The sequence below is a fragment of the Leucopleurus acutus genome (genome assembly GCF_964270905.1).
Source record: "Leucopleurus acutus genome assembly, chromosome: 7".
Taxonomy (NCBI): Eukaryota; Metazoa; Chordata; class Mammalia; order Artiodactyla; family Delphinidae; genus Leucopleurus; species Leucopleurus acutus.
In genome coordinates this window covers 105,653,695-105,666,068 of record NC_139150.1, presented here as the reverse complement: position 1 = coordinate 105,666,068, position 12,374 = coordinate 105,653,695, and the positions used below count along the sequence as shown (strand labels likewise).

The 12,374-nt window shown below is 48.7% G+C and overlaps 1 protein-coding gene across 2 annotated transcripts in view; it reads left to right on the top strand.

The window, feature by feature from the left end:
- The first annotated feature begins 3,921 nt into the window (after window positions 1-3,921).
- Window positions 3,922-12,374, top strand: part of ZNF395 (zinc finger protein 395) — a 37,384-nt gene continuing 28,931 nt past the window's right edge. Inside the window, exons 1-2 of one of the 2 annotated variants that reach the window (XM_082842885.1) lie at window positions 3,922-4,322; window positions 4,614-4,711. In XM_082842885.1, coding sequence (XP_082699011.1) covers window positions 4,677-4,711 — 35 coding nt within the window. In that variant the 5' untranslated portion in view covers window positions 3,922-4,322; window positions 4,614-4,676. Of the gene's footprint in view, window positions 4,323-4,613; window positions 4,712-5,385; window positions 5,558-12,374 lie in introns of those variants that run through there. The other variant, XM_082842886.1, reaches the window with a different exon arrangement.

The window sequence follows — 12,374 nt, the reverse complement described above, 5'->3', positions numbered from 1 at the left end:
TTTTGAGCTCCTGACTCTTGTGCCTTTTAGAATGAAAAGCTTAAACTAGGTGTTGGGTCTGTTTTGGTCACTAGGACACATTGTACTTTTTCTAAATCAAAAGAAAAGGATAAAGTCTGCTACAAATGCAAAATTTGCAGTATTATCCTTTTCATTTGAAACTCATAGCCTGGTTTGAGGTTGTGATATGGAAGCTGTGTTTCAAACTGTGTATCACTGAGGTAATAGATGTCCCTGGTCTAAGTGGATGAGAAGCAGAGTGGCAGGCGATTGGGCTGCTGGTATCCTGATGCCCTAATGTAGGAGAGCTAAATTCTGGAGGGACTAGTTGGGATTAAAGCAGTGGATAGGAACCTGTTCAGGGATAACTTTTTGGTAGTCTAACCAGATCCTTGATTCGTGATTCTTTCTTTCTTCTTTTAAAATATTTATTCATTTGGTTGCACCAGGTCTTAGTTGCGACTCTCAGGCTCCTTAGTTGCAGCTCATGGGCTCCTTGGTTGTGGCATGCAAATCTTAGTTGCAGCATGCATGTGGGATCTAGTTCCCTGACCAGGGATCAAACCCGGGCCCCCTGCATTGCAAGCGTGCAGTTCTATCCACTGAGCCACCAGGGAAGTCCCTCGTGATTATTTCTTGAATGTTTACCATATGCTAGACACTGTTCTAGAAGCTGGGGATAGACAGTAAACAAAACTACAGTCTCTACTATCCTTGAACTTATAGTCGAGTGGGTGGAAACAGGCTGTCAGGTGGTGGTAAATGCTAAGAAGGGAAATAAAGCTGGGCCAAGGGATGGTTGGGTGGTGCTATCTAGATAGGTTAGTGAGGGAATGTCTTTCTCATAAGAGTGCTTTTGAGCAGGGACCTGAGTCAAGTGACGGAGCTGGCCATGTGGATATCTGGAGGAAGGTCATTCCAGCCCAAAGGGACAGACTTAAAAAGACTGAATTGGAAGTGGGTCTGAGGAAGAGCAAGGGGGCCAGTGTGGCTGGCACTGGGGGACCCAGGGAAGAGTGGTGGGTGGTGGGACCAGAGAGTTGACTGGGGGGCCTTGCAGTGAGGGAGGTGGGAAGCAGTTGAAGGTTGTGAACAGAATGGTAATGTGACCTGACTTAGGTTTTAAAAGGATCACTCTGGCCACTACGGTGTTGAGCAGAGTGTAAGGAGGCAACAGAAAAAGGAGGGAGAGCCGGTAGAGGTCTATTGTGGAAATCCAGCTCAGAGAGATGGTGGTCCGCCTAGTGATGGAGGGCTGGAAATGGAGGGATGTCACTGATTCTGGATATATTTCCTAGATGGAATCAACAGGATTTTCTGGTGGATTCGATGTGTAGTAAAAGAAAAAGAAAGGCGTTAAGGATTAAAGAAAGGACTCCAAGGTTTTCTTGTTTCTTTGTTTCCTGAACAAGTAGAAAAATGGAACTGCCATTTACCGAGACAGGGAGAAGCCGATTTGGGAGGGAAATCAAACTCTGGGTCTGGACGTGGACATTTGAGATCCAATCTGATATCCAAGTGGAGGTGTTAGGTAGATCACTGGTGTTCAAGAAGCCAGGTTAGGTATAAAGTGAGGCTCTGGTGGAACCTGAAAACTCAGTTCATTCCACAGGCTGCGTCCCGTTCTAAATAAGTGGTTAGAAAGTCTTCACCAGCCCTGACATCTTCTCAGCATGAGGCACGCTTCCAACTAGGGATTGCCTGGACCGTGGATGGAAAAGCTCTAGTCACTCCCCAGGTTTCAACCAGCAATTCATTACTCACCAGTGTTTATCAAGTGCCTACCCCACGCCCAGCACTCTGCCAAATGTTGGGTATTCCATGGAGACAAGACACACTCCTTGTCCTCCTAGGATGTTCAGTGTTGTGGGAAATTAGGACAAGGGAAGGGAGATTTCGGTCCAATGCACTGGGCTGGGGAGTGAGTATAGGTCCTACTGGACTTAAAGGAGAGGCACCTAATCCAGCCTTGGAGGCGAGAGAAAGTGCTATCTAAGCTGACTCTGAAGGATAGCCAGATAAAGACATGAGAGAGGGGGCGGAGGGTGTTCCGGGGCGGAGAGAAGAGCATGGGTCAAGCAACGAAAACGTCTGTTCAGGCAAAGGACAGAAGTTCAGTTTAGCATGTATGCAGTGCAGAGTGAAGGGGCTGGAGGCGGAAAGCTGCAAGTAGTAGCTGGAGAACTAATTAAGAGCCCCACCATGAAGGATCTTAATGAGCAATGCTGGGACTTTATTATAAAAGCTACAGGAAGCCTTGGAGGAGTTTGAAGCAGAGGAAAGAGGCTGGTGTAAAGCATGGATTGGAGGGAGGCAAGCCTGGAAAGTGTTACATCAGGGGATGGGAGATTGTGGCAACTTCAGACTCACAGTGCCCTGAAAACCTCCTCTAAATGTGTCCATATAACATGAGACGAGGCCTGGGTCTGCTTTGCTGAACCCCAGCTTAATGGGAGATGCTCTCTGAGAAGCTAATGACTTTGATGGAAAGGAGGTACCAGATGCCTACATTTTAATAGGGGGCCAAGGTAAGGGGCAGTTCTAGGATGGGACAGCCTCCAGGGAGGGCGAGCTCTACTCTGGGGGGTGGAGCTGGAGCCAAGATTGGAAACCAACCAGTTAGAGTTTTCTAAGCACCTCCTGCTTTATGTCCTGTGTGCTGCGCAGTATGTGTTTAGGACAGGGCCTGGAGTCCCTGTGGAGGTTCTGAGCGCTGGGTGTGTGTTTGGGAATGGATGCTTGTGAGGGAAAGTTCTCAGTCTGTGTTAATGTGCAAAACTGTGGAATGCATACTGACAAGTACATACCTGCAGTCAAAGGGGATATTCATTCAATATATGCTGTAAGAGAGCACGTGCCTTTTGATGGCCTGTCTCAGACAGAACAAGCTCTGGGTTCTGTTCAAATTTAGAGACTCTTTTGGTTCACGCTGCACACAGCAGGCACTCACATAGTTGTCAAACGAAGGATTGTTTCCATTTTATTAAAGTTTGATCGTTTTAGGAAATATACAGGTTGGGTTACAAGTTTGAACTGGATGTTTTAAGAAAAATAAACTCACAGCCAGGCACCAACATCCATTTACAGAGTCTAGCAGTTTAAATCCTGGAATGGAATTATATACTAGCTGGAGTCCTATCTCATGTCAAAAGCTTTTGCTATTTCATTTCATTCAACAAACATTTACAGAACACCTCAGCCAGGCGGCACTGGGTGTTGTTGCTGGAACTCATTTCTCTTGCCTCTGTGCCACCTTAGTCTGGGTGCTGCAATTAAAGCTTAATTATATGCTATCTTGTATTGTTCCTTAATTGTTGCATGTGCATTCATCTACTTCCACCTCGGCTGGATATTCCTTGGGGGCAGGGACTATGTTATAAACTTCAGGATAGGTGAGGGACTTAGCAGAGAGCTGAATCTGCAGAAGTGAGTAAACACCCACTGTTTGAGGAAAAAGGGAAACAGAACCAAAAGCTATTTGTGACTTGTAGTAATACATAATATATCATAAGATACCTTAATAATTAGGGCACATACATCGGTTGTTAATTAGGTAAAATATTCCTTTAATAATAAAATGTAAAATTCGAATCTGCATTTTCATGTTAAGGGCAGGCTTTGCATATTAATATAATTGCTGTGGTCCCCCAAATGCTTTCATTCTTGTGCTCTCGAATGCAAAACAAGAATGTTTCCTTGAGGATGAGAATTAAAAGGTAGAACCAGTCTTTGGTGAATTATTCGATGGCAGAATTAGCCTATAGCAGGATTTCTCAACGATGTCACTATTGACAATTCAGACCAGGTAATTCTTCGTTGTATGGGGCTGTCTTCTGCATTGCCGGACGTTTAGCAGCATCATTGGCCTATACCTATTAGATGCTAGGAGCACCACTACCCCCAGTTGTGACAATCAAAAATGTCTCCAGACATTGCCAAATGTCTCCTGGGGGCAAAATCATCCCCAGTTGAGAACTAATGTCCTATAGGAATTTTTTTTTTTTTTTTTTTTTTAGATTTTTTTCTTTTGTAACAAATGGTGGACGGTGGGGGAAGGGAAATAATATCTAGTGTTTATTTGGTGTGAGCTAGGCACTATACCTATGTTTTTTATTTCATCTTACAGATAAAGATGCTGAGGTTCAGAGAGATAAAAGAACCTGCTGAAGATCACAAAACTAGTTCAGCAGTAAAATCAGGATTGCAAACCAGGCTTGTCTGACTGCAAAGCCTTTAGTCCTTTCCTACACACTCCCCACTGCCTCTCTGCAGGAAAAACAGCATACCTCAAATTGAAGGTGAACTGACTGCAAACTCAACAAGTATGTCCAAAAATATTTTAAAACTTCTGGGGGGAGGGGATTTATTTCTTTTATCCATTAAACTTATTTGAATATGACTCTGTATGCTCACACATATCGGTACTGGGGCTTCTCACTACCGTGTGGCTCTGGTCTTATATCTGAAAAACACAGAGCAACACAATGGCTCAGCTTCAATTCTCCTTGTTACAAATTATACAAAAGCCAGAGCCTAACGGTGCCAAAAGCAACTGGTATTGTTTACATAAGGGCTGAAGACTAATAGTTAACTTTCTCTCACGTTAATTCCAGAAACAGCAAATAACGCCTCACTTTACAACTACAAACGAGTGAGATCGAGTAAAATGTCATAAAATGGAGAAGACATTAAAGCAAAGGAAGATGGAAAGGTTGGTTCCAGCGTTCCCTCCCTCTTGCCTTTCGCTCACGCTCGGCGGGTCGGGGCGGCGCGGCCTGGGTCTCGATCGCCCCCGCCAAGCGCCCGTCGGAGGCGCCCGGAGCCCGCTGGCGGCATTTCCCGCCTTGGGGCGAGCTCGGCCTCTCTCGGAGAAGCCTGTCCCGGAGCCCGGCCTGGAAAAACAACAGCAAGAAACTTTGGCTCGGTGGCCGGTTCAGTGAAAACAGGCTAAGACTCAAGTTTGGTTCGGGGCTGCAGCCGCCGGGTCCGATTTGGGGGTGGGGGCGGGGGCGTCACCACTCGGTCAGGTTCAAGTGCGCATGTGCGCGAGGAGTCGCTCGGGCACTTATTGAGCGCCCACTGTCTACGAGCGGCCGGGGGTGTGTACGCCGGGCGCGCGCTGGGGGGGTGTTGGGGCGGGGGTCGCGGGCGCGCGTGGCCGGCGAGGCGCGCGCAGGCGGCGTGCGCGCGCGGCGCCGGGGGAGGGGGGCGGGGGACGGAGGGCGGTGGGGGGGCAACGGAGGGAGGGCGGCGAGGGGGTGTGTCCCCCGCCTCGCCCCGGCGCTCGCTGGCTGGCGCGCGCCTCCGCTCCCTTCCCGGGCGGGGAATCCGGGCCGGGTTGTGGCCGCGGCCGCGTACGTGAGCGCAGTGTCCCGGAGAGGGAGGGCAGGCCGGCCAGGTGGGCGCGAACGGAGCCTCGGCGGGCGGGCGGGCGGCCGGAGCGGAGCCGGGCGGTGGGCCGCGCCGGGCGGGGGCCGCGGCAGCCGCAGCCCCGAGCCGAGCCGAGCTGTCCGAGCGGGAGCTGCCCGGCCCGCGCCACCGCTCGTGGCGGGGCGAGGTGAGCTGCGCGGGGACCTCGCGGCGCTGCAGCCCGGGGACGGGGTCGGCCCGGGAACTTCCCACGGTCCGCACGCCCGTGGGGGCCGGGCCGGCGACAGGAGGGCCCGGGAGGCGGGCGCCGCCGGGGCAGCGGCCGGTAGGGGCGCGGGGGCGCTGCGGCAGTGGCCGCGCCGGCCGGGAGAGGGTGGCCGCCCGCCCTCCCGTGCGCCGCCTTGTTTATCTCGCCCGCCGCCGGCGCTCGCCGAGGAATCCCCTCCCCAACTTTGAGCGCTGGCCGGGAGTCGCCTCTCCGCCGGAGGGTGACCTGCCCCCTCCCTGACCCTTTCCGGCCGGGCCGCCGGCCCAGTTCTCCCGGCGCCCCGCGCGTTCCTGCCCGCTCCGCCGAGCGGCCGGACGGGCGAGTGCCGCGCTCCGGGACGCGCGGCGCGACACACCCTCCACCTCGGGGACTGGCCCCCACCCTCCCGGTCCCCTTCTGCCCTTCTGCCCACCCCCGCTTGCTTCTGCGCGTCTTCACCCTGCCTCTCCTCGGCGGCGGCCCCTGACCCTCCTCAGTACTGGCACTGTGGGCATGTGCGGTGCCCGGGTGGGGGCCTGGACTGGGAGTTTGTCATGTGCAATCTCAAAGGCAGCATTTTCTTTTCTGCCTGGGAATTCAGGGCTCAGCGCCTTCACTTTGGGACGGACGCAGTAACCTAAAGAAGCCCACCTGCCAGGCGGCGAGGGGTCCCGCTGCCTCCTTGATTGCAGGCAGCCTGGGCCAATGCTCGGTGGCTTTGGAGCGCTTCTCGCAGGCCGGCGTTCTCATGCCAGGCGGCCAGGTGCAGGGGTTACCTACAGGCCATCGGTCCGTTCTTTACACCCCCTTTTCTAGAAAAGTGTATTTGGTGCATTTTGCCTGGAAGTGAGTGATCAACAGGTATTGAAGGCCTTTTCGACACCCTCCTAAGATGTTGTGTAAACAGAGGTTCTGGGTCTCAGGGAACTGGAAACACCGGGAAACATAGCAATTAAGTTCAACTCCACAGGTACCTCTGGGGGGCTGCTGCGTTCTCAGCACCATACCAGGTTCTCTGGGAGATAAAAGACACTCAAGAAATCTAAGGCCTCAGAAAGCCTACTGACCAGGTAGAAGCGATTTGAGAGCTCAAGTTAAAATGTGCACAGACTGCGCAAGTGATTGCAAATGCTGCGGGACAGGGGGACTGTCAAAGGCAAGGTCAGGGTTGGGGAATGGACTTAGAATCCTAAGTTAGGAAATAAATTATGCACGTGAAGGATAACCGGCAAAGGCCAAAGGCACGGGAGGAAGAAGTAACCGGTGTGAGAGGTCAGAAAGGGACTATGGAGGAGAAGAGGTTCAAACAGTTATCTCAGTGAGGAGGATGCAAAAGATACAGGAGATGATTCCCTCCAGGGTTTATAACCTCGGGGGGCGGGGGGACAGAAAGACTTGAGCACGGGAAATAAGACCTCAAGATAGGGCACAATGACCTGGCAAACTGCGAGGTGTAGAATAGGTGCTGTTGGCGTTCAGAGAAGGAATACGGTAGGAATCACCAAAACTGTATTTCTGGAGTGTGAGACCTCTGAGATGGGCCATGAGGTGCAAATGAACATGACTTTTCCTGAGAGACAAGGAGGTGGCCTTGGCCAGACCAGGGGATGTTTCCTGAACAGTAGGAGATAAAGATAGAGAGGAACAATGGTTGAGGTTGTGAACGTCCTAGAAAGCCAGACTGGGGGATTGCATTTTACCTTGTGTGTACTGGGGAGATAGTAAAGTTTTCTGAGCCAGAGACTGATGTAACGAAAGGGTATTTGGGAAGATTTTTAAAAGTAATGTTAGGAGACAAATCAGTTAGTAGGCTGTTACAGTTGTGGAGTGTCCAGGGCTTGGACTGGGATAACTGGAAGTGGAAGACAGGGTGGATTTTAGAAGCATTACTGTTGAAATAATCTGTTGACAGGGGCAGGGTGAAGGAAGGAGATGAATGGAAATTAATTCTTTGTGGAAATTGATTACACGCCAGGGCCTTGGAGCTGCTGTAGTTGGTAACTTGAGAAATCGGAAATGTGTGTTTTGGAGAGAAGTAATTGACACTCAGGCTGCAGGGAAGTTTCTTGTGTTTGCCAAGACGTCGAAACATAGGTGTCCTGCTAGCAGCTGTGGCTCTGAGGTTGGTGGGAAACCAGGGTGTGTAGGGTGGAAAAGGCTGCCAAAGCCGGGGAGGGAAGGCACTCCGAGGAGTGTCTTCTTGGTCATGGGGTGGGGGGCAGTAGAGGATGCTCGTAAGGGGGACTGGGGGTCTGAGTTGGAAGGCTCTGTTCTGTCTTGCCATTCAGAAGATACCACCTGGTCCTGAACATGAATTTGGTAAAGCAACTCGGAGGAAATGAGGCTCCAAGGAGGATGGGCCACTTCATCCGCTAACCAGGAGGGTGGGATTGGAGGTTGGAGGGAAGTAGAATAGAATTCACTAAGCACATACATTGCTGGGCTTTGAAATGACGTTGAATTTTGCTCTCCACTGAGACCTTCAGTGTAGTGCTGTTGTCCCCTTGTAGATGTGCGTGGGGGAAGCAACAAGATGAGGGGGCAGCAAGATGATCTAAAAGAGGAAGGAGATTTTGGGCCTAGGGATAGTGCCTTTCCCAGGGCCAGGTCCCTCCTAACCGGAGAGAGCCCTTGCCAGTTCCCAGGAAGCCAGCGACCAGCCCGCAGAGTGGGAGCTGGGGTTTCTCCTGAGCTCTGAATTCTGCTTTCCTGTTGCAAGGGTGACTTAGGGTGATTTGCTGAACAAATTCCCTAAGCCTCAACTTGCAGCATCCGAGGGCTGGTGAATTTGAAGGGTGATTGCAAAAAGTTGCAGAATGAGCGAGAATGTAATTGCAGTTACTTAGCCTCCCTATTTCTCTGAGATGCAGGATCAGTGAACTGGCAGGGGAAGCTGACTCGTGTGGGGAGAGGTAGCAGTCAGATATTTTTTTCTTTTTAGAGAATATATGACTGTCAAAAAAAAAAAAACGAAACGTTGCGTGAAGCACTGGTGGAGCTAATCTACTCGTTAGAGAGCACTGTTTTCTACACTGTTTCGACCATGACCTACATTAGGAAATAACATTTACATCATGACCTAGTATACTCAATCATGTATGTAAAAATCTAATTTAAGTCCATGAGTACTACCTCTTTTGCTTGGTGCAGTCTCCTCTGGTACTTTTATTTTCTATTCCATTATTTTTCATTTAAAAATGCTTATTGTTTCCCACTAAGTCGATGTAACCAGTCTGTAATGGATCGTAACTCACAGTTGGAAAAACAGCTATAGAGCATTTTCATATCTAGGAAGTACTTAGGAAGCTGCACCTGGGCAGAGCTACCCTTAGTCGTGCTGGAGGTGGAAGGAAGCATGAGGAAGGGATTGAGGGATAGGAGAGATAGGATCCACCTGTGATTAAGGAGCAAGGCGAGATGACGAAAGGCCAAGATGAAAAATAAGTAGCCGTAGGGCTCAGGAGAAGGAGCCTTGCTTGTTTGGCTTGGAAAAACTCTGGAATAGGGAAGGAAGTCTGGGAAGAACCCTTTGGGGTGTCTCATGGTGCCACACAGGTGGGGTGTGTATCACGGGCCACAGCTTGGAGTTAGGGGTGTACATAGTGTGCGGAAGAGTGAAGAACAGAGGTCCTTGGGAGAGGAGGGAGCCGTCAGGCTGGAAAGGTCGGTTAGGATCAAAGGGCAGTGGAAGGGTTGTAAACGGGAGGCCCGAAGAATGTGTTCAAACCTTCAGATGAGTTGTCATTGGGACCACGCAAAGGTCTTCAAAAATTAGGAGCAATCCAGAAAACCTCTGGAGTTGGGACTCTGGTAAAGAGTCAGAGCAGGCAGGTCTGTGCAGCTGAGTGGCGGCTGCCCGCTGTGGGCGGGAGATGGCCCGGGGCCCCCAGCCGTCCCAGTTCCCGTTCTCTCTGTTGCCTCAGTCCAGTCGAAGTCAATTCCCTGCTCAGCCCTGCAGGCCTTTGGGTTTGTGACCTGAGTTTTCAAGAGACTCGAAGGCCAAATAGGGACTTTGGGATCGCGCCCCTGGCTCTGGGTGGCCACCGCAGGGATTCGGGTAGGAGTGTGACATGGAATCTTAGAGCCTTGTGTGCAAATGATTTGTTTTGGGCAGGTGGGCAGGTGAGGAGCACTTTCTGAGTTGCTGCCGGCTGGCACTGTGAAATATTTTTCTGATGACTGGAATGGTACTAATTAGAGACGGCTTTGGGCTGTATTCTCTATGGTGAAGCCAATTTCTAGCGACCCCAAGATCTCTCAGGCCTTGTCATTTTCCACTTCAGGCTGACCTGGTTAGCTGGTGGCTCCTGGCACGTATCCTCTGAGAACGATGTCGGGGTAATAACTTGGTGAGATGTGAGTCATGGCTGCCAAGTGCCGCAAGACATTAGATTCTCAGGAGCTTTGGTTCTGTGAGTCAGTAATAAAGGAACAGCAAGGAGAGGGGCTGTGTCACTTCTTATTTCCTTCTTCCTAGGATGGGCCCGGGGGTAGGCTTCCAGGATCCAGAGATTGAGAAGCCAGGATTCGTAGTGACCACGGGATAATTGGTTCAAGGTGTGAATGCAAATGACTCCTGGAGAGCTAGGCTGATTTGGGACCAGCTGAAATGAATAAGTTCAGATCTCTGTGGTCTGGAGACAGTTTGGTTTACCCTGGGGGTCCATAACTACCTGTGATTCAGAGCCCTTCCCTGGGGGAGCCACAGGTGACAGGGACTGAATAAGAGCCACCCTGCTTTATACAGGTACGCAGTCTGATTATTTTAAAATACAGGTTTGGGGGAAAAAAAAACGTAGAAACTGAAATGCTTTTTGCTTAATTGCTTGAAGAAGTGTGCCCTTAGGATGCAGGGATAATCAGAAGTCAGCCAGATCGTATCAAATTGAACCCATTTCCCGTTTTATATGATGGTTACTGGGTCAGAGAAATGGTGCAGCAGCTGTAGTACACTTTGTCTTTAGTAAAGTACTTAACAATTTCTGAAGATATGAAGGTCCATATTAAATAAATGGTAGAATGTGGGCTGAATGGTGTTATTAATTTAATTTGATAGTCATGTGCAAAAACTGTTAATTAGTGGCACCGAGTCAGCCTGGAAAGGGGTCTGAAAATGAGTGCCGTAGGGTTCTATTCTTGGCCTTGAGCTGTTCAACATTTATTCCAGTGTCGTGGATCAAGATACAGAAGGTATGTTTGTTGATGGCGTAGAGGTGGGAGGAATTGCTTATTTCGTAGATAAACCAAGGTTCAAAGACATCCAGAATGAGGGCCCAAATTTAAAAAAGAAATTCAGTAAGGGATAAACGTAAAGTCTGATTTAGTTTTTAAAATTTGAATTGTAATGTTCATACATTCTGGTAGGATAATTCCGCTTCTGGAGACCACATCCCAAATGTAGATGATGCTTTGTGCACAGGGATTATTTAGAGGTTTTTTTTTTTTTTTCTTAAACTATAATGGAAAATTGGAAACAACCTAAATATCCAGTGGTGTGACTGGGCTGGAAGTAATCCGAAAGTGATTCCACTAATATTCCGTAATAGTGGAATATTATGGCCATTAAAAATAATGTTTAGGAATAATTTTAAAATAACATGGACAGATGTTTCTGCTAAAAGTTAAGGTGCATCTACAATATGATTTCAAATCTTCAAGAAACAAAATGCATAGAAAATGACTGGAAGGAAATACACTAAAAATTCTAATACCAAAATACTAATATTGGTTACTTCTAAATGGATGAGTTGAGTGACTTTCTTTTTCTACATTTTAAATTTACTATTTGTATTTCTTATAGTGTGTATGTATATCACAGTGGAAAAAACACTACCATATATTTAAGTATATTTTTTAAAATATACTTTATTTTTTAGACCAGTTTTATGTTCACAGCAAAACTGAGAGGAAGGTGCAGAGAGTTCCCACACACCCCCTGCCCCCCTCACATGCACATCCCCCCACCATCAACATCCCTCACCTGATGGTACATTTGTTGTAATTAATGAACCTATACTGACGCGACATAATCACCCAAAGTCCATAGGTGACATTAGGGTTCACTCTTTGTATTGTACATTCTGAGTTTGGACAAATGTACCCACCATTATAGTATCACATAGAGTACTTTCACAGCCCTAAAATCCTCTGTGCTCTGCCTATTCATCCCTCCCTCCCCACAACCTTTGGTAACCAGTAATCCTTTTACTGCCTCCACAGTTTTGCTTTTTCTAGAATGTTATACAGTTGGAATCATACAGTATATAGTCTTTTCAGATTGGCTTCTGTCACTCGGTAATGTGCATCTAATCTTCCTCCATGTCTTTTCGTGGCTTGATAGCTCATTTCTTTTTAGCACTGAATAATATTCCATTATCTGGATGTCCCACAGTGTAGTTATCCATTCACCTACTGAAGGACATCCTGGTTGCTTCCAAGTTTTGGCAATCATTATGAATGAAGCTGCTGTAGACACCCGTATGCAGGTTTTTGTGTGGACATAAATTTGCAACTCCTTTGGATAAATCCCAAGGAGGGCAGTTGCTGGGTCATATGGTAAGAGTGTGTTTAGTTTTGTAAGAAAGCACCAAACTGTCTTCCAAAGTGCCTGCACCATTTTGCATTCCCACCAGCAAAGAATGAGAGTTCCTGTTGCTCTATATCCTCACCCGCATTTGGTGTTGTCAGTTATCTGGATTTTGGCCATTCTCTTAAGTGTGTAGTGGTATCTCATTTTAATCTGCATTTCCCTAATGAT